At 41.4% G+C, this 21339-nt stretch overlaps 1 protein-coding gene across 1 annotated transcript in view; it reads right to left on the bottom strand.

The window, feature by feature from the left end:
• Positions 1 to 21339, bottom strand: part of LOC118363666 (cadherin-23-like) — a 544503-nt gene that overhangs the window by 201743 nt on the left and 321421 nt on the right. The window contains exons 16-18 of the mRNA XM_052486131.1: positions 21046 to 21151; positions 12094 to 12221; positions 5888 to 5960 (exon numbers count right to left, since the gene is read on the bottom strand). Coding sequence (XP_052342091.1) covers positions 5888 to 5960; positions 12094 to 12221; positions 21046 to 21151 — 307 coding nt within the window. The remainder of the gene's footprint in view (positions 1 to 5887; positions 5961 to 12093; positions 12222 to 21045; positions 21152 to 21339) is intronic.

The following is a 21339-nucleotide window of genomic DNA, read 5'->3' as shown; positions in this document are numbered from 1 at the left end:
CAGCATTGCTACCACAACATACTGCAGCTATACGCAATTCCATATGGTTTGTTCTTAGTGGGACTATCATTTGTTTTTCAACAGGACATTGACCCAACACACCTCCAGGCTGACCAAGAAGGAGATTGATGGAGTGTTGCATCAGATGACCTTGCCTCCACAATCACCCAACCTCAAACCCGTTGAGATGGTTTGGGATGATTTAGACCCCTGAGTGATGGGAAAGCAGCCAACAAGTGCTCAGCATATGTGGGAACTCCTTCAAGAATGTTGTAAAAACATTCCAGGTGAAGCAGGTTGAGAGAATAACAAGAGTGTGCAAAGCTGTCCTGAAGGCAAAGGGTGGTTACTTTGAAGAATGTCAAATATAATTAATTTTTTTAACACTTTTTTGGTTACTTTATGATTTCATGTGTTATTTCATGGTTTTGATGTCTGCATTTTTTCCCCACAATGTAGAAAATAGTAGAAATAAAGTAAAACCCTTGAATGAGTAGGTGTGTCCAAACTTTTGACTGGTACTATATATTAGGAGAAATAGAATTGAAATGTATATCTCTTTATGGTAAGTGGTAAAATAAGTATAGCCAGTTATATTTGTACTGGTTTAGCAGATAATAAGAAAAGAGGATCAGTATTTACCTGGCTAAAAGAGAAGGAATATAAATATATACTGTTTACTACAGGAAACTCATTCAACAACTTTGGAGATACTTTTCCCATGGGCAAAATAACTCAAAAGGGGTGATGATATTGATTAACAACAATTTTGATCCAAACCTGAAATTTGTCACAACAGATCCGCAATGAAGATGGATCCTTTAAATTATGTTATTGGACCATAAACAGATTTGGCTCATTAATCTATACAGTGCAAAAAATTATGATCCACGCTTCTTTAAAAATATATATAACAATTTATCAAGCCTACAAACAATAATCGACTCAATTATTATGGTGGGAAATTATAATACGGTTTTAAATAACTCAATGGACTGTAAAGGAAACCACACAAGAACTATCATCCTCATGCACTTCCTTTTGTGTTACTTTCATGTTAATTAATGATGTGTTCCTAGTCCAAAATGACTGCCCCATTATAGCTGATTATAAATCCATAACAATACATATATTATCACCTGATGTTGTGTTAGATCTTTTTATCAACTTAAGTTCTTGTTAACATTACAAGTTTTGAACATCTAATTGCTATTTATGGCCAGTAGGCCTCATTGACCTGAGCTCATTGACAACTCGTTTATTAGTAAAAAAAAACAATAACAAATACTCAGATGGAACATATTGTGCTATTTATCACAGACTACTTTGTGTCAAAGTTTAACTTCTTAGAGCTAGACTATAACACAATTGATATGGTAGGTGAAATTCCGAAGAAAAACCAACCAGAAATACTTTGTTTTTGAGGTCCCAGGCTCTTCTAATGGGAAGCTTTGGGTCCTATACAATTCCAGCTCCGAGATGGCAATTCTTATGACTTCCACTAGATGTCAACAGTCTGTTTAAGGTTTCAGGCTTGTTTCTTCAAAAACGAGCAAGAATTTTGAGTGTTTGTACAAAGACTCCCAGGTACAATATCAGTCTGTTGGCGCGCGAGAAAGAGGACACGTGCTTACTAATTTTACTTTTCTATTGAACATACTTATTTTTTTATGAAATGTTATAGTTTATTTACATTTTAGGATACCTGAGGATTAAATAGAAACGTAGTTTGACTTGTTTGAACACAGTTTAGTGATAGGTTTTTGGACCCCTTTGTCTGCATGTTGAGCGAGTGGATTAATGAAATCGATGGCGCCAACTAAACTGACTATTTGCGATATAAAGAACGATTTTATCTAACAAAACGACCATTCATGTTGTAGCTGGGACCCTTGGGATTGCAAACAGAGGAAGTTTTTCAAAAGTAAGTGATTTATTTAATCGCTATTTGTAATATATAATATATAATATATGCCATTTAGCAGACGCTTTTATCCAAAGCGACTTACAGTCATGTGTGCATACATTCTACATATGGGTGGTCCCGGGGATCGAACCCACTACCCTGGCGTTACAAGCGCCATGCTCTACCAACTGAGCTACAGAAGGACCACACTATTTGTGATTTTATGAAGCCCGTGGTGGTTGAAAAATACGTTGACGTGGGGCGCCGTCCTCAGACAATCGCATGGTATGCTTTCGCTGTAAAGCCTATTGTAAATCGGGCAGCACAGTTAGATTAAAAATAATTTAATATTTTAAATGATATAAGATACTTACTTGTATGTTCAGAAATGTTAAATATGATGATTATTTATTTGAAATGCGGAGCCCTCCAATGTCGACAGGTGTCCAGCGAGCGGGACACCTATCCCTAACAAGTTTTAACAAGGACTCTCTCCTCCTCACCAGTGTCATGATCAAACATTTTATAAAGAGCCTCACATACAGTATATCGTTTGGTCATTGTGCTGCCACAGAATGAATTGTGAGCAAGGCCTCAAAAAATCTTTACATAACAAAGCTACAAGACAAGTTCTATATATTATTGAAACAATTTTGCGATTGATTGTGAGAATGCCAACAGGTATGGTTCCCGTGGGGGAAAGATTGGGGGTTGCCATGGAAGCCAAGAAGGGGGGTAAGGTGTGTGTGTGTGTGTGTGTGTGTGTGTGTGTGTGTGTGTGTGTGTGTGTGTGTGTGTGTGTGTGTGTGTGTGTGTGTGTGTGTGTGTGTGTGTGTGTGTGTGTGTGTGCTCGAACACACATGCATGTGGGGGTCTGGGAGAGCAAGTGTATCCATCTGATGAATGGGCATGTGCCTGAACTCAATTTTATACACATATTGTTGTCACACCCATTTATTTCTAATGACTGGTCATTTTTGACTGGGAACACCACAGGTGTATAAAAGTTAAATAAAACACCCAAAATGTAATGAAAATCATCAAACTGTATTTTGTGTGTTCAGATGCCCTGTGTGGACAAAGTCATGGAATTCTATGACAATCAGATTAAATGAACTACATTTTTCAGAGAGAGAACTTGTAAATCGGTTCAACTTGACCAGAACACAGCAGGAGGGTTAAGGAAATCACGAATATTATGGATATTTTGGAACTAGTGCAAATATGGAGGCTTCAATATCCTGACTTAGTGAGATATACATGGCGGAGGCTCAATCAAGCAAGTTTTATTGGGTACTATCTTACGTCATTCTTGTTGGCAAAAAAAAAGTAAAACAAATACTTGATATAGGGGACAGAATGCAGTTGGACTGTCAAATAAATGTCATATACAGTGCCTTTGAAAGACATTCAGACCCCTTGTCTTCTTCCACATTTTGTTAGATTACAGCCTTATTCTAAAATGGACTTTCATTGTTTTGAATACTAAATAAAAAAATACTTTTACATAAATATTTAGACCCTTTGCTATGAGACAAGAAATTGAGCTCAGGTGCATGCTGTTTACATTGATCATCCTTGATACGTTTCTACAACTTGATTGGAGTCCAACTGTGGTAAATTCAAGTGATTGCACATGATTTGGAAAGGCATACACCTGTCTATATAAGGTCCCACAGTTGACAGTGCATGTCAGAGCAAAAACCAAGCCACAAGGTCGAAGGAATTGTCCGTAGAGATCTGAGACAGGACTGTGTCGAGGCACAGGGTACCAAACATGATACCAAACATTGAAGGTCCCAAGAACATAGTGCCATCCATCATTCTTAAATGGAAGAAGTTTGGAACCACCAAGACTATTCCCACAGCTGGCCAGCCAGCCAAACTGAGCAATCGGGGGAGAAGGGCCTTGGTCAGGGAGTTGACCAAGAACCCGGTGGTCACTCTGACAAGGTTCCAGAGCTCCTGTGTGAAGATGGGATAACCTTCCAGAAAGACAACCGGAACTGGATCTGCTGCACTCCACCAAGCAGGCCTTTATGGTAGAGTGGCCAGACGGAAGCCACATCTCAGTAAAAGGCACATGTCAGCCCGCTTGGAGTTTGCAAAAAGGCACCTAAAGACTCTCAGACCATGAGAAACAAGAGTATCTTGGCACCATCACTATGGTGAACCATGGAGGTGGCAGCATCATGCATGAAAATGTGATATTTCAGTTTTGGAATTTAAGTTGCAAAAACTTCCCAAAAATGTTTTTATTCGTTATTATGGATTATTGTGTGTAGATTGATGAGGGGAAAACAACTATTTAATACATTTTAGAACACAGAATTACAGAATTTCCACCATGGTGAGGATATTGGAAATTTAATCAGAGCCTATTGTATGACAAGAACCTTATACCAATCAGAGCCTATTGAATGACAACTTGTTTTTCACAAAGACAGAATAATTTAAAACATACTTTTTCTGACATAACATTCAGTTGAAGTCGCAAGTTTACATACACTTAGGTTGGAGTCCTTAATACTACTTTTTCAACCACTCCACCAATTTCTTGTTAACAAACTATAGTTTTGGCAAGTAGGTTAGGACATCTACTTTGTGCACGGTTAGGACATCTACTTTGTGCATTGAGCATAATCCAGATAGGTTAGAAAAATGATCTAGATCCTCTATGAGAATGTGCAGGGATTAAATTGTCGATTTAAAATAAAAAATGAATCATCAGCGTACATTGACACCTTTATTTTTAAGCCCTGGATTTCTGGCCCATTGATATTATTGTTGGATCTGATTTTAATAGCGAACATTGCGATGGCCATAATAAATAGATATGCTGATAGTGGACAACCTTGTTTTACTCCTCTTGACAGTTTAATACTTTCTGAGAATTAGCCATTATTTACTATTTTACACCTGGGGTTACTATACACGACTTTAATCCCCTAGAGTTGATTGATGCACCGGTGCGTCAATCCAAGTAGCATAATACAAAAATCATGCACAAATCAACCGTATATATTTTGGGATGACATGCGTCCCATTATGCCTGGGGAAAACAAAACACTGTATTCCATACTAAGAACCTTATACCAACAGCAAAGCATGGTGGTGGTAGTGTGATGGTGTGTGGATGCTTTGGTGCCTCAGGACCTGGATGACTTTCCTTAATAGAAGGAACCAGAAATTCTGCTCTGTATCAGAGAATGTCTACAGGAAAATGTCAGGCCATCTTTCTGTGAGCTGAAGATGAAGCGCAGCTGGGTCATGCAGCAGGCAAAGGCGGTACTATAGTTTTATACATGCAGACGCCAGGGGGTGGCCAAGGCTACTTCAGGGGGTCCATAGACCATGACAAAATTGGGAATTTAATTTTAATGGTTTGAATATGAGTCAAATCAATTAAAGAAAATTCACACGGAAATGTTTTCTCCTGTTTCCTTATTTCTCCTGGTTAGCCTATTGTATCTGCAAAGGTTGTTGCCTTGTAACTACAAAGTAATTAAACATGTCACTTCACTTCACATTAAGTTGCTTGCTCCTGGGCAAGTACATTGTAAATACATGATTGTCCCTTTAACAACATTGTAATTACAGAGTTGATTGTTAAAGATTGTTACATTGTAAGTACTACTGTGTAATAGTAATAGGGGCAACTTATTGTAACATGTTACCATCTTTTCACATATTCACCAACACTGGTATGGCAAAGCACACATTTTGAGAACAGCCATAATGATGACACTACGCTGTCATTGTAATGATGCAAAAATTAAGATACCTAAATATGAGCTATTGCATAGCATGACTGCTCTATGGATATGCAATGGATATACATTAACCTGTAATAATGCGGTTGGGATCTGTTAAAACACGTTCATGAAACGCTTATATATGAGTATGAAAAGCACTATAGTTATGTAGTCATAATAAATTGTTACCTAATAAAGTTATTATACTTCTATGACTCCAACTCACCTGCAATTATGTTCTCAGGGATCTTGACGAGGTAGGACGGCTTGCTGAACTTTGGCGGGTTGTCATTCTCATCCTATGGGAGAAGGCGAGCAAAGACATACAACAAAAAGTATAACACTTAAACACAATACACAAACACATTACGATATGTAGTCTGTTTCTTTGTGTGTATATGTATTGTGTGGAAGTCTATTTGTTTTAGCATTCTGAGTCTCTTGCTCAGTAGAAGTAGTAGGATGTTGTTGATTTATTGTAGTGCATAATACGACAAATTTCCTGGTTGAAATGATCTTCTTAGGGATAGCTCCCTTTTTTCAATTTTCGCCTCAATGACATACCCAAATCTAACTGCCTATAGCTCAGGCCCTGAAGCAAGGATATGCATATTCTTGATACCATTTGAAAGGAAACACTTAAGTTTGTGGAAATGTGAATTGAATGTAGGATAATATAACACAATAGATCTGGTAGAAGAAAATACAAAGAAAAAAACAACCTTTTTTTCTCCCACCCATCACTCTGCTTGTAATTCCGATGATGTCCAGAAGATGGGAGCAGTGTATGTCCATTTCAGATGGTTAACTTGAAGTATGAGCGAGCTACAGGACATTTAGCGTGATGTCACCCAGGTACATATGGGCAAATCTTGAAAGAGACATTTGCATTCATATTACATTTTTCTGCAAGAATATTGTAAAATCTGTATACTTGGACTGTGATTTAGCTTTTCCAGAATTAGTAGCCATATTATAAGTTCAACATTTGCAAAACAACCAGTTTTCATAACTTAATAACTGTGAATATTCATTTCATTTTTGTCCAAAAGGAAAAGGCATGCTTGTCGCAAAAGGCAGGCACCTACATTTTCGAACAGACACAGGGTTTCCTGTGAAAGCCCAGCTCATTGGCTATCTAGCTAGCTCCGTTTGACCCCGATTGGTGCTGTACATTTCGGTGTTCCTCAAGGTTCTGTTTTAGGACCACTATTGTTTTCACTATATATTTTACCTCTTGGGGATGTTATTCGAAAACATAATGTAAACTTTCACTGCTATGCGGATGACACACAGCTGTACATTTCAATGAAACATGGTGAAGCCCCAAAATTGCCCTCGCTAGAAGCATGTGTTTCAGACATAAGGAAGTGGATGGCTGCAAACTTTCTACTATTAAACTCGGACAAAACAGAGATGCTTGTTCTAGGTCCCAAGAAACAAAGAGATCTTCTGTTGAATCTGACAATTAATCTTAATGGTTGTACAGTCGTCTCAAATAAAACTGTGAAGGACCTCGGCGTTACTCTGGACCCTGATCTCTCTTTTGAAGAACATATCAAGACCATTTCGAGGACAGCTTTTTTCCATCTACGTAACATTGCAAAAATCAGAAACTTTCTGTCCAAAAATGATGCAGAAAAATTAATCCATGCTTTTGTCACTTCTAGGTTAGACTACTGCAATGCTCTATTTTCCGGCTACCCGGATAAAGCACTAAATAAACTTCAGTTAGTGCTAAATACGGCTGCTAGAATCCTAACTAGAACCAAAAAATTTGATCATATTACTCCAGTGCTAGCCTCTCTACACTGGCTTCCTGTCAAAGCAAGGGCTGATTTCAAGGTTTTACTGCTAACCTACAAAGCATTACATGGGCTTGCTCCTACCTACCTCTCTGATTTGGTCCTGCCGTACATACCTACACGTACGCTACGGTCACAAGACGCAGGCCTCCTAATTGTCCCTAGAATTTCTAAGCAAACAGCTGGAGGCAGGGCTTTCTCCTATAGAGCTCCATTTTTATGGAACGGTCTGCCTACCCATGTCAGAGACGCAAACTCGGTCTCAACCTTTAAGTCTTTACTGAAGACTCATCTCTTCAGTGGGTCATATGATTGAGTGTAGTCTGGCCCAGGAGTGGGAGGGTGAACGGAAAGGCTCTGGAGCAACGAACCGCCCTTGCTGTCTCTGCCTGGCCGGTTCCCCTCTTTCCACTGGGATTCTCTGCCTCTAACCCTGTTACGGGGCTGAGTCACTGGCTTGCTGGGGCTCTCTCGTGCCGTCCCTGGGGGGGTGCGTCACCTGGGTGGGTTGATTCACTGTTGTGGTCGGCCTGTCTGGGTTGCCCCCCTTGGGTTGTACCGTGGCGGAGATCTTTGTGGGCTATACTCGGCCTTGTCTCAGGATGGTAAGTTGGTGGTTGAAGATATCCCTCTAGTGGTGTGGGGGATGTGCTTTGGCAAAGTGGGTGGGGTTATATCCTTCCTGTTTGGCCCTGTCCGGGGTGTCCTCGGATGGGGCCACAGTGTCTCCTGACCCCTCCTGTCTCAGCCTCCAGTATTTATGCTGCAGTAGTTTATGTGTCGGGGGGGCTAGGGTCAGTTTGTTATATCTGGAGTACTTCTCCTGTCCTATTCGGTGTCCTGTGTGAATCTAAGTGTGCGTTCTCTAATTCTCTCCTTCTCTCTTTCTTTCTTCTCTCGGAGGACCTGAGCCCTAGGACCATGTCCCAGGACTACCTGACATGAGGACTCCTTGCTGTCCCCAGTCCACCTGGCCATGCTCCTGCTCCAGTTTCAACTGACCTGAGCCCTAGGACCGTGCCCCAGGACTACCTGACATGAAGGCTCCTTGCTGTCCCCAGTCCACCTGACTGTGCTGCTGCTCCAGTTTCAACTGTTCTGCCTTATTATTATTCGACCATGCTGGTCATTTATGAACATTTGAACATCTTGGTCATGTTCTGTTATAATCTCTACCCGGCACAGCCAGAAGAGGACTGGCCACCCCACATAGCCCGGTTCCTCTCTAGGTTTCTTCCTAGGTTTTGGCCTTTCTAGGGAGTTTTTCCTAGCCACCGTGCTTTTACACCTGCATTGTTTGCTGTTTGGGGTTTTAGGCTGGGTTTCTGTACAGCACTTTGAGATATCAGCTGATGTACGAAGGGCTATATAAATAAATTTGATTTGATTTGATTTGATATTTGACAAAGATAGTCGTTCAAGTGAAGACCGCCATGTCATCGGCGTGACATGAAGGCGCCGATCTCTGACAAAATATTGTGTCCTGTAGGATATACTACACCCTTAATGATATAGTGAAGTCTAGTTACAGTCTAGGATCTATAAGGAATACATATGAAGGTGATTTGACTCATTGAAACAATGTTTAGGGTGATATTTTCATAGATTCCTTTCTTTGCAAATTGAACGAGTGGAAATACAAAATCGATCGTGCATGCTATATGGACCTTTTTAGGATATGAAAAATTAGTTTCTCTAACAAAACAACACTTCATGTTATCTCTGGGACCCTTTGGATGACGAATCGGAGCAAGATTTCAGAATGTAAGTACACATTTCACCTTCAGAATTGAATTTATCAAACCTATCGCGATGAAAAAAGTGTTTTGTTGATTGGTCACATTCCTCAAACAATAGCATGGCATTTTTTCGCAGTAATAACTAATGTAAATTGGACAGTGCAATTATAGTAACAACAATTGAATCTTTCAGCCGATTTAAGACACTTATATGTACCGACTATTGTGATTTCTCTCAAATCTGCGATGGTGAAACAAAGCTCTGCATGATTTTACAACTGTCCCGTTGACGGGATGCCGATCCCTAAGAACTACAACTCTATAGGCCCAGGAGACCAGACAACGTGTAGTGTTGGCTACAAGGCTGGAAATGGTTCAACTCTGAGACTATCGATCACTACAGCATAAGAGCAAATCCTAGACGTAGAATTACTAGTCTGCAGCTGGAAATTGCGTAAGTCTAGTACGAGAATACCGACAACCGCGGAAGCATCTATTCTATGCAACAACCATCTGTACGCCTGACATACCATTACAACAGACACTATCCAGAGCTGCTGAGAAAAAGCCAACTACGAAAGATATTGTGACTTCTGGGGAAGTTAACCAGAGACTCTCTGATGAACTGACTCTCCAGCAGACGGACCGGCGATTCCAACAGAGAAGACAACAACGACATACGGGCGTAAATATATACATTGGAATTAGTTATCAAATGAGGGGCCATTCATTGTGCAAAGGATTAGCATTTCAATTAATATAATGATCAACTGTGTGTAGTGAATCCATGTTGTCTTTCCAGCTTTTACCTGTATCCCACCCCTTTCCATTGTCTATTAAGCCGTCATACACATTTAGCCCACTAGGGACTTATCAATGCATTGTGTTAGTAACTGATAACTGTATTGTTTGTTTATGTATTTCTGTGATTTGTTTAGTTAGATGGTAAATAAATCAATAAGCCAATTGATATATTGCTGATTCATTATGGAGGCTAGGGAGGCTTGGGTTTGCGATGTTCAGTAATGAGAACTGATGAGGTAATAAAATACATTAATACAAGACTGTACTCAATAAGATATGAACATATTCTAAGAGTTATATTCGGGAATTGAGACTCTATAAACAACATATTCCTGTGGTTCCCCAACTTCCAAGGTAATTAAAGTTACATGATTAGTTTAATGGCGTAATTAAATTACATATAGAGAATGATTTGATAAGCTGGTCTTCACATTGAATGATAGTCCAGGCACTACAGTGTATCTTACTGTAAGATACAACACTTACGCGAGTAGGGTGACGTTACCCCTAGATGGCAGTTTTGCATTTTCCCCGCTAATGGTCAAGGTCAGGATTGGGGAGGGGAAGCTGATGCTGGATCAGTAGCAAGTGGAAACTTCACCCCAGAACAGTGTAGGCCGCTACACACACTTAAACAGAGTGACGTAGGGTCGTATACGGTCCGTTACAAAATTTGAGCAACACAAAAGTACGTAGAACTAAATGTAAAAACGATGCTCCGTCACTGCTTTTGCGGAGTTGAGTGAAATGTTTAGGGCTCTTTAGATTGTACTCATAGTTAACATATACTACGGAATCGGTGTCCCTAAACCAGGACGGTTGTTGCTCAATATCTCATAATGTGACTAAAAAACATTATATATTATAACATTATAACAGCCAACTTTCTGGGACATAATCTAACTACAGTGTCCAATTTGCAGTAGCTATTACAGAAAAGAAAGACAGTGCTATTGTTTGTGGAAATTGCGACAAACAACAAAACACTTTCATCACGGCAACTGGTTTTCACCTCTGAAGGTAAATACTGTACTTAGATTCCGTAATCTTGCTCTGATTTGTCATCCTGAGGGTCCCAGAGATAATATTGAGTGTAGTTTTGCATGAAAAATATATATTTTTATATTCAAATGTAAAAACTGGGTTGTACAGTTTGACCCCACTGCTGTCTCTGACTCCACACCCCGCCTACCCGCCCGGCAATCTAGATGTATGAAAGTTAGTGTATTTTCTGTAGGGAAGCTAATGATCCATCATGTATGACATAACCTGGAGTGTGTAAACAAAAAAAAATGTATTACCAAAATGTATTATAAAAGTGGCAAATCTTTAATTAAAACTTTTTCGGGATTGGTGTCCCTTCCATGGATCGGTTGAGCTAAAGTAGGCTAATGAGATTAGCATGAGGTTGTAAGTAACAAGACAATTTCCCAGGACATCTGATATTGGCAGAAAGCTTAAACTCTTGTTAATCTAACTGCACTGTCCAATTTACAGTAGCTATTACAGTGAAAGAACAACATGCTATTGTTTGAGGAGAGCGCATAATATTTAACATGGAAAAGTTATTAATAAACAAATTAGGCTAATTTGGGCAGCCTTGGCACAACATTTTTAACAGAAATGAAATGGTTCATTGGGTCAGCCATCTAGTGGGCAAAATCTAAATTTCACCTGGCTGGAATCATATATTATGGCCTTTCTCATGCATTTAAAAGATGATGGTACAAAAAGAATACAAAAAATGTGTTGTTATTTTCTTTGTATTATCTTTTCCCAGCTCTATTGTGTTATATACACTACTACATTCCTTTCACATTTCCATAAACTTCAAATGCTACCAAGAATATGCATATCCTTGCTTCAGGGCCTGAGCTACAGGCAGTTAGATTTGCGTATGTCATTTTAGGTGAAAATTGAATAAAAATAGCTAATCCTTAACCTGTTTGTAACAGTAGTACATGACAGGATTGGGATCAATTCAAAGTGAAGTCAGTGAGTGTTGGATGAAACCTACATGATTGTTGCATGCATGAGTGTTGGTTGAAACCATTAGAAAGCATAAAGTTGGGTGATGTACTGACAAACAGCTCAACGGTGACAGAGACACTGCTGTTAAGGGATGGGTTCCCGCCGTCTTTAGCCATCACAGTCAGGTAGATCATTCCTTCAGGGACCATCTCGTAGTCCAGAGGGCTGTTCACACTGATCACTGAGGACAGGACAGGACGAGAGAGAGAGAGATAATACAGCAACTTTATATTTTGGTTACATTAAAACAATGTACAACTCCTAATGTAGAACTGCTAATAATGTTAATTGCCAAATACCAAAATGAATGTGCTTCAATCTATAGCTAGAGGACTCCTGGAGTGATAAGTATAATTTTTGTCTTATCTGTTTTATCTGTTTATCTTTTTGCTAGCTATGGCCATCTACTTTAAGTAGCTGTCTTCCCAGTAGCCTACTTGGTGTGTGAACTGCTGTCCGCTCGTGGAGACGATCTGTGTCTGCACAACATTATCTCACTACAGGTGTCCCCCAGAACTCGGTTCTAGGACCTCTCCTATTCTCTCTATACAATGTGTTGGGTTGTAATTTGAAATACATGCTACACCAGAGTTACTAAGTAAGGGAAAAGGCAATCACATGGTTGCGGTCACTGATAAGGGTGGACAGCTGTGGATTAGAGAAGAATGGGGGCCGAGGTAAAGGTCAGGTCTCATGAAAGGAGAAGAAACAGTTTATTACCCACATCACATAACTTCCTGCCTAGCAACAAATATGTAATGTTTAGAGAAAAGGAGACGACTCCACCTAAAGGGGGTATAAATACGTATGCTGGTGGGAACATGTCTTTGTCATATGCAGCTGTGTGAAACAGTGGGTGAATAAACTTGGTTTCAGCTTTATTAGTCGTCCGTCAGTTTTTACTGTGTTTATTTAGAACCTAACAGTTGGCGCTGCGAGCAGGGTTCACCATGATATACAGTTGAACTAGAGAGTCTGAATCAGTGTGTTTGTATTGACAGTAGTGATAGACAGCTGGAGGCATTTTGTTTTTCACAAGTTCAGCAGGCTGTGAATTCTGCAAACAACGTTTCCATGATGGGCTATTAGCAGGACAATAGACTTGTCATACCTTTACAAAAGGATAGTCTAACAGCTCGGCTAGATAGGTGAAACAAATCATCCCGACTTAAAATGTATTAAGTACTATAAAGTTTTACATTTCTAACTCCAAACCTTATGCAACCTGCACAATGTCGGATAAAGCATACAGTATTGTTCATCAACATGCTTCAACATGCTTTCGTTAATAAAATAATGAAAAAAACACTTTCAAAATGCAGTTGTTTATTTCAACTATCAGCAGGAAAATAGACTCTTGCTGAGTTTAGGGACTTGAAATGTATTAATGGATGTTTGCGAGGCATGTCACTTCTCTCATCTCTTTTGCATAGCCCACCAAATACACTGTTTTCTAACCACATTTGGATGGATCCATAACACATTACTATGGGAATATCACTGAATGACAGAGCATGGGGGCGAGTCTTGATAAATCAATCAGATTTTTATTTGGAAATGTTAGGAATATTTTGTTCTGATGCACATGGATCAGATTCAAACTTGGAAGACCGAGATTCAAGTCACTGAATGCAGACCAGCAGAAAGAGAAACATTCTCTGAGGGCAGAGATACGTGCGACAGCTGATGTATTGGTCCAGCGAGTCACTTGTCATTGTCAGAGCGAGTCAGGGTGAGAATGAAGCGTTGAAGAGGGAGCGGAATGAGATCCATGCCAGGCACACCTGTGAGCTCTGGAACTCCACATCATGTTTGCTCTTCACTCGCAGTCACTTAGTAGCCTAGGCCTACTCCTGACCAGTCACGTTGTACAGCACCATACTTTGGCTACTATACCCACCATACGGAGGAGCCCTGTTGATCCTTCTTCTGAACCGTCGCCTGAACGGAAACCCCAACAGATGCTCGCCAGCTAACTAGCTAGTAGTCAGCTAGCCACTGCTAGTGGTCATCAGCCACTCATAACAGCCCGACTCAAACCAGAGAAAATCAGACTTATTTTTCTCCATATCTCCGGATTCCTACCGCAAGCTCTGAACCTTTTTTTCTTCACCTGGATCATCGCAGCTAGCTTGTGGCCACTCCTGGATAACGACACTGTCCCGAAGCAATAACCAATTAGCCTGGAGCTATTATTGCAAGCCCCATCTCCCGGCTAGCCAAAGAGGTCCATCAGCCACTACTTGGGCTACGACACCTCTTTTTGCCAACTGGCTTGGACCCCCGCCGACTCATCACGACTGGAACACAGACATGATTCGCCCGATGGGGTTTTTCTCAACTGGCTCCGCCATCGGAAATCCCACCTGCGAGCATGCTAGCCACGGCCTGCTAGCTGTCCAGAGCACATCGGACTGTTAGCTTAAGAGGTCCACCAGACAAATTCTTTGGCAACTATACCTATTCTGCCAATTGAACTGGTTTACCACACAGAGCCCTGCAGATCTGTCTGCCGATGTCATAGCACGAGGGGGCCACAACAGACTTTCTTCCGTCATGACATCCTTCCAAGGCCCTTCTGTTAGCTTGTTAGCCCCGGCCCGCAAGCTGCCTGAAGCCACTCACTGGACTCCTATGATCACTCGGCTACGCATGCCTCTCGCTAACGTCAATATGCCTTGTCCATTGCTGTTTTGGTTAGTATTTATTGTCGTTTTTCACTGTAGAGCCTCGAGCACTGCTCAATACGCCTCATTTAACACTTTAGTTCCACCTACCACACATGCGGTGACATCACCTGGTTTAAATGTTTGCGGACGACACAACAGTGGTATGCTTGATTACCAACAATGACGAGACGGCCTACAGGGAGGAGGTGAGGGCCCTCGGAGTGTGGTGCCAGGAAAATAACCTCGCACTCAATGTCAACAAATCTAAGGAGATTATTGTGGACTTCAGGAAACAGCAGAGGGAACACCCCCCTATCCACATCGATGGAACAGTAGTGGAGAGGCTAGCAAGTGTTATGTTCCTCGGCATACACATCACAGACAAACTGAATTGGTCCACTCACACAGACAGTGTCGTGAAGAAGGCGCAGCAGCGCCTCTTCAACCTCAGGAGGCTGAAGAAATTTGGCTTGTCACCAAAAGCACTCACAAACTTCTACAGATGCACAATCGAGAGCATCCTGTCGGGCTGTATCACCGCCTGGTACGGCAACTGCTCCGTCCACAACCGTAAGGCTCTCCAGAGGGTAGTGAGGTCTGCACAACGCATCACCGGGGGCAAACTACCTGCCCTCCAGGACACCTACACCACCCGATGTTACAGGAAGGCCATAAAGATCATCAAGGACAACAACCACCCGAGCCACTGCCTGTTCACCCCGCTATCATCCAGAAGGCGAGGTCAGTACAGGTGCATCAAAGCTGGGACCGAGAGACTGAAAAACAGCTTCTATCTCAAGGCCATCAGACTGTTAAACAGCCACCACTAACATTGAGTGGCTACTGCCAACAAACTGACACTGACACTGACTCAACTCCAGCCACTTTAATAATGGGAAATTATGTAAAATATGTCACTAGCCACTTTAAACAATGCTACCTTATATAATGTTACATACCCTACATTATTCATCTCATATGCATACGTATATACTGTACTCTATATCATCGACTGCATCCTTATGTAATACATGTATCACTAGCCACTTTGTTTACATACTCATCTCATACGTATATACTGTACTCGATACCATCTACTGTATCTTGCCTATGCTGCTCTGTACCATCACTCATTCATATATCTTTATGTACATATTCTTTAACCCCTCACACTGTGTATAAGACAGTAGTTTTGGAATTGTTAGTTAGATTACTTGTTGGTTATTACTGCATTGTCGGAACTAGAAGTACAAGCATTTCGCTACACTCGCATTAACATCTGCTAACCATGTGTATGTGACAAATAAAATTTGATTTGATTTGATATTTCTAGGGACAATATCTCTTTCATCGTCACTCTATGCACAGGTTTACCCTCACTGTATCCACATCCTACCATACCTTTGTCTGTACATTATGTTTTGAATCTATTCTACAGTGCCCAGAAATCTGCTACTTTCACTCTCTGATCTGAACGTACTAGATGAAAAGTCATTTTAGCCTTTAGCCGTACCCTTATCATACTCCTCCTTTGTTCCTCTGGTGATGTGGAGGTTAATCCAAGCCCTGCAGTGCCTAGCTCCACTCCCATTCCCCAGGCGCAATAATTTGCTGACTTCTGTAACCAAAAGGCCTTAGTTTCATGCATATTAACATTAGAAGCCTCCTCCCTAAGTTTGTTTTATTCACTGCCCGAGCACACTCTGCCAACCCGGATGTCCTAGCCGTGTCTGAACCCTGGCTCAGGAAGACCACCAAAAACCATGAAATTTACATCCCTAACTATAACATTTTCCAACCAGAGAGAACTGCCAGAGGGGGCGGTGATGCAATCTACTGCAGAGATACCCTGCAGAGTTCTGTCTTACTATCCAGGTCTGTACCCAAACAATTCGAGCTTCTGCTTTTAAAAATCCACCTTTCCAGAAACAAGTCTCTCACCGTTGCCACTTGCTATAGACCACCCTCTGCCTCCAGCTGTGGCCTGGACACTGTATGTGAACTGATTGCCCCCCATCTATCTTCAGAGCTAGTGCTGCTAGGTGACCTAAACTGGGACATGCTTAACACCCCGGCCATCCTACAATCTAAGCTTGATGCCCTCGATCTCTCACAAATTATCGATGAACCTACCAGGTACAACACCAAATTGGTAAACATGGGCACACTCATAGATATCATCATAACCAACTTGCCCTCCAAATACACCTGTTTTCAACCAAGATCTCAGAGATCACTGCCTCATTGACTGCATCCGTAATGGGTCTCCAGTCAAACGACCACCCCTCATCACTGTCAAACGCTCCCTAAAACACTTCAGCGTGCAGGCCTTCCTAATCGACCTGGCCCGGGTATCCTGGAAGGATATTGACCTCATCCCGTCAGTAGAGGATGCCTGGTCATTCTTTAAAAGTGCCTTCCTCACCATCTTAAATAAAGCATGCTCCTTTCAAAAAATGTAGAACAGGAACAAGTATAGCCCTTGGTTCTCTCCAGACCTGAATGCCCTTGACCAGCACAAACACATCCTGTGGCATTGTGCATTAGCATTGAATAGCCTGATAGCATCGAATGATAGTATCGAATTAGCATGATATGCAACTTTTCAGGGAAGTCAGGAACAAATATACACAGGCAGTTAGGAAAGCTAAGGCTAGCTTTTTCAAGCAGAAATTTGCATCCTGTAGCACAAACTCAAAGTTCTGGGACACTGTAAAGTCCATGGAGAATATGAGCACCTCCTCCCAGCTGCCCACTGCACTGAGGCTAGGAAACACTGTCACCACCGATAAATCCACTATAATTGAGCATTTCAAAAGGCATTTTTGCACGGCTGACCATGCTTTCCACATGGCTACCCTTACCCCGGTCAAAAGCCCTGCACTCCCCACAGCAACTCGCCCAAGCGGCCCCATTTCCCCTTCACCCAAATCCAGATAGCTGATGTTCAGCCGGGCTAGACAATCTGGACCCTCTCTTTTTAAAATGATCTGCCGAAATTGTTGCAACCCCTATTACTAGCCTGTTCAACCTCTCATTCGTATCGTCTGAGATTCCCAAAACTCATCCAGAACGTCACAAGCCACCTGGTGTCCATCATTCCCAAGTTCTTCCATGTCACTCCTCTCCTCTGCACAATCTACTAGCTTCCAATCAAAGCTTGCATCCACTACAAGACCACTGTACTTGCCTACGGAGCAGCAAGAGGAACTGCCCCACCCTACCTTCATGCTATGCTCAAACCGTACACCCCAACCTGAGTACTCCGTTCTGCCACTTCTGGTCTCTTGGCTCTCCCAACCATACAAAGCCCAGGGAAAACATTTTCTGTCCATGCACCCCAATGATGGAACCAGCTTCCCCCTGAAGCTAGGACAGCATAGTCCCTGCCCATCTTCCGAAAACCAACATCTTCAAATAGTATTTTAAATAAACCCACAGCTGAGAGCTGCTGAATTTAAGAAAAATGTACTTAGACTAACCATGTTTCCATCCACAGTTTTTATGTCAGTAAAGTCATACCATATAAAAAACAATCACCACAGCTGTGATGAAAACAGGCAGGTCTTCAGCAGAAATCGGGTCTTCTCCATGTTCGGGCGCCGCTCAGCGGTCTCTAGCTATCATCGATCCACTTTTCATTTTCCATGTGTTTTGTCTTGTTTTTCCTCACACATGGTTTCAATTCCCTCAAACATTTGTTGTGTATTTAACCCTCTGCACCCCCCATGTCTTTGTGTAGGATTGTTTATTGTAAGTGCTTGTGCACGTGTTGTTCGGTGCGTGACAGGTTTTTGTACCCAACTATTCTTGTTATTTTTATGCCGTGGGTTTTGCTATTAAACTGCTCCGGCTATTACCAAGTTCTGCTCTCATGCGTCTGACTTCCCTGCCACTGATTACGCACCCCTTACACTTGGAGTCACGCAATGACATGGTGTGTGGTCCTCCCACTACGACTTGGAAAGCAAGCAGTTTATTAGGCTACAGATGAAATAAGATGAACTCCACAGGATGGTGAAGTGCGCTTTGATCTTGATGCTCCTTTCCAATAAATATTGAGGGTCTTATTCTGCTGACATGATGATAGATTCTTGACTGCCATTTGACAAATAAAAAATATTCTCGCTCTAATCGACAATAATTTCATCATACCCGCACAGCCTAGCTATGCTGTATTTACAAGCTGTTGGCTAGAGCGTATATACCAAAACCAGACAGAGTAGGCACATGTTATTTAGGGCGGCAGGGTAGTCTAGCGGTTAGAGCGTTGGACTAGTAACCGAATCCTCGAGCTAAATACAAATTAAAATACAAATTAAAGGCAAAAGTTGTTGTGACAAAACTATTGTTAGAGTTAAAAATGAGATGGAAAACTATTGAAATTTAGATTTTTATTCGGAACATGAAAACTTACAGTGTGGCAAAGAAGTATTTAGTCACCCACTTAAAAAGATGAGAGAGGCGTGTAATTTTAATCATAGGTACACTTCTATGACAGACAAAATGAGAAATAAAATCCAAAAAATCACATTGTAGGATTTTAAATTTATTTATTTGCAAATGATGGTGGAAAATAAGTATTTGGTCACCTACAAACAAGCAAGATTTCTGGCTCTCACAGACCTGTAACTTCTTCTTTAAGAGGCTCCTCTGTCCTCCACTCGTTACCTGTATTAATGGCAGCTGTTTGAACTTGTTATCCGTATAAAAGACACCCGTCCACAACCTCAAACAGTCACACTCCAAACTCCACTATGGCCAAGACCAAAGAGCTGTCAAAGGACACCAGAGACAAAATTGTAGACCTGCACCAGGCTGGGAAGACTGAATCTGCAATAGGTAAGCAGCTTGGTTTGTAGAAATCAACTGTGGGAGCAATTATTAGGAAATGGAAGATATACAAGACCACTGATAATCTCCCTCGATCTGGGGCTCCATGCAAAATGATCACAAGAACGGTGAGCAAAAATCCCAGAACCACACAGGGGGACCTAGTGAATGACCTGCAGAGAGCTGGGACCAAAGTAACAAAGCCTACCATCAGTAACACACTACGCCGCCAGGGACTCAAATCCTGCAGTGCCAGACGTGTCTGAAGTATGCTAGAGAGCATTTGGATGATCCAGAAGAAGATTGCGAGAATGTCATATGGTCAGATGAAACCAAAATATAACTTTTTGGTAAAAACTCAACTCGTCGTGTTTAGAGGACAAAGAATGCTGAGTTGCATCCAAAGAACACCATACCTACTGTGAAGCATGGGGGTGGAAACATCATGCTTTGGGGCTGTTCTTCTGCAAAGGGACCAGGACGACTGATCCGTGTAAAGGAAAGAATGAATGGGGCCATGTATCGTGAGATTTTGAGTGAAAACCTCCTTCCACCAGCAAGGGCATTGAAGATGAAACGTGGCTGGGTCTTTCAGCATGACAATGATCCCAAAAACACCGCCCGGGCAACGAAGGAGTGGCTTCGTAAGAAGCATTTCAAGGTCCTGGAGTGGCCTAGCCAGTCTCCAGATCTCAACCCTATAGAAAATCTTTGGAGGCAGTTGAAAGTCCGTGTTGCCCAGCAACAGCCCCAAAACATCAATGCTCTAGAGGAGATCTGCATGGAGGAATGGGCCAAAATACCAGCAACAGTGTGTGAAAACCTTGTGAAGACTTACAGAAAACGTTTGACCTCTGTCATTGACAACAAAGGGTATATAACAAAGTATTGAGATACACTTTTGTTATTAACCAAATACTTATTTTCCACCATAATTTGCAAATAAATCCATTACAAGTCCAACAATGTGATTTTCTGGAATTTTTCTCATTTTGGCTGTCATAGTTGAAGTGTACCTATGATGACAATTACAGGCCACTCTCATCTTTCTAAGTGGGAGAACTTGCACAATTCGTGGCTGACTAAATACTTTTTTGCCCCACTGTAAGTGAATAATTGCATTTTGTGTGCACTACATCATCACGCATTGATTTTTATCCACAAGAAAATCAATTTGGTGGAAATACATCACGAGTGGGAAAATTTTCATATTTTCTTCAAGAGGATTCTAGAGTATTCACATTAAAATCTGTCCCAATTGGATGGAAGCCTAGATATGTGGTTGTCCCACCTAGACATCTTAGGATAAATGCATTAAGTGTATGTCGCTCTGGACAATGACTAAAATGTCAAATGTAAATGTGCATTATGGCCGGACAAAAATATAAATTGGTAAAGGTTTTGTTGAAGGTATTGAGATTACTCAAAACAAGTATAAATTCAATGTGTGCATATGTCTGTGTTTATTTGCATGTATGCGTGTGCCTGTGCGTGTATGCTGACCTGCGTAGCCCTCCACCATGTTGATTCTGAAGTAACCACGGAACGCAGACACTGATGTGAGGGTGTAGGTCAGGAAGTTGTTAGGGGGAGAGTCCTCATCTGTTGCCTGAGAGAGAAAGATAGTGATTACAAGTTATTATTTTTAGAATTTTGTTATTACAATGTATTTAACTCAAGTGCAGTTGTAACATTGATGTGTTGGCAATATTCACTCAATGTTTGTCATACCAATAAAGCCGTTTCTATTTCAATTTGACAGGGAGAAAAGAGAGGGGGGATAGAGGAAGAGGAGCG

The sequence above is a fragment of the Oncorhynchus keta genome, chromosome 3, assembly GCF_023373465.1.
Source record: "Oncorhynchus keta strain PuntledgeMale-10-30-2019 chromosome 3, Oket_V2, whole genome shotgun sequence".
In the NCBI taxonomy this organism is placed as follows: domain Eukaryota; kingdom Metazoa; phylum Chordata; class Actinopteri; order Salmoniformes; family Salmonidae; genus Oncorhynchus; species Oncorhynchus keta.
Note: the sequence above shows the minus strand (reverse complement) of the source record. Positions and strands in the feature narration are given on the sequence as shown.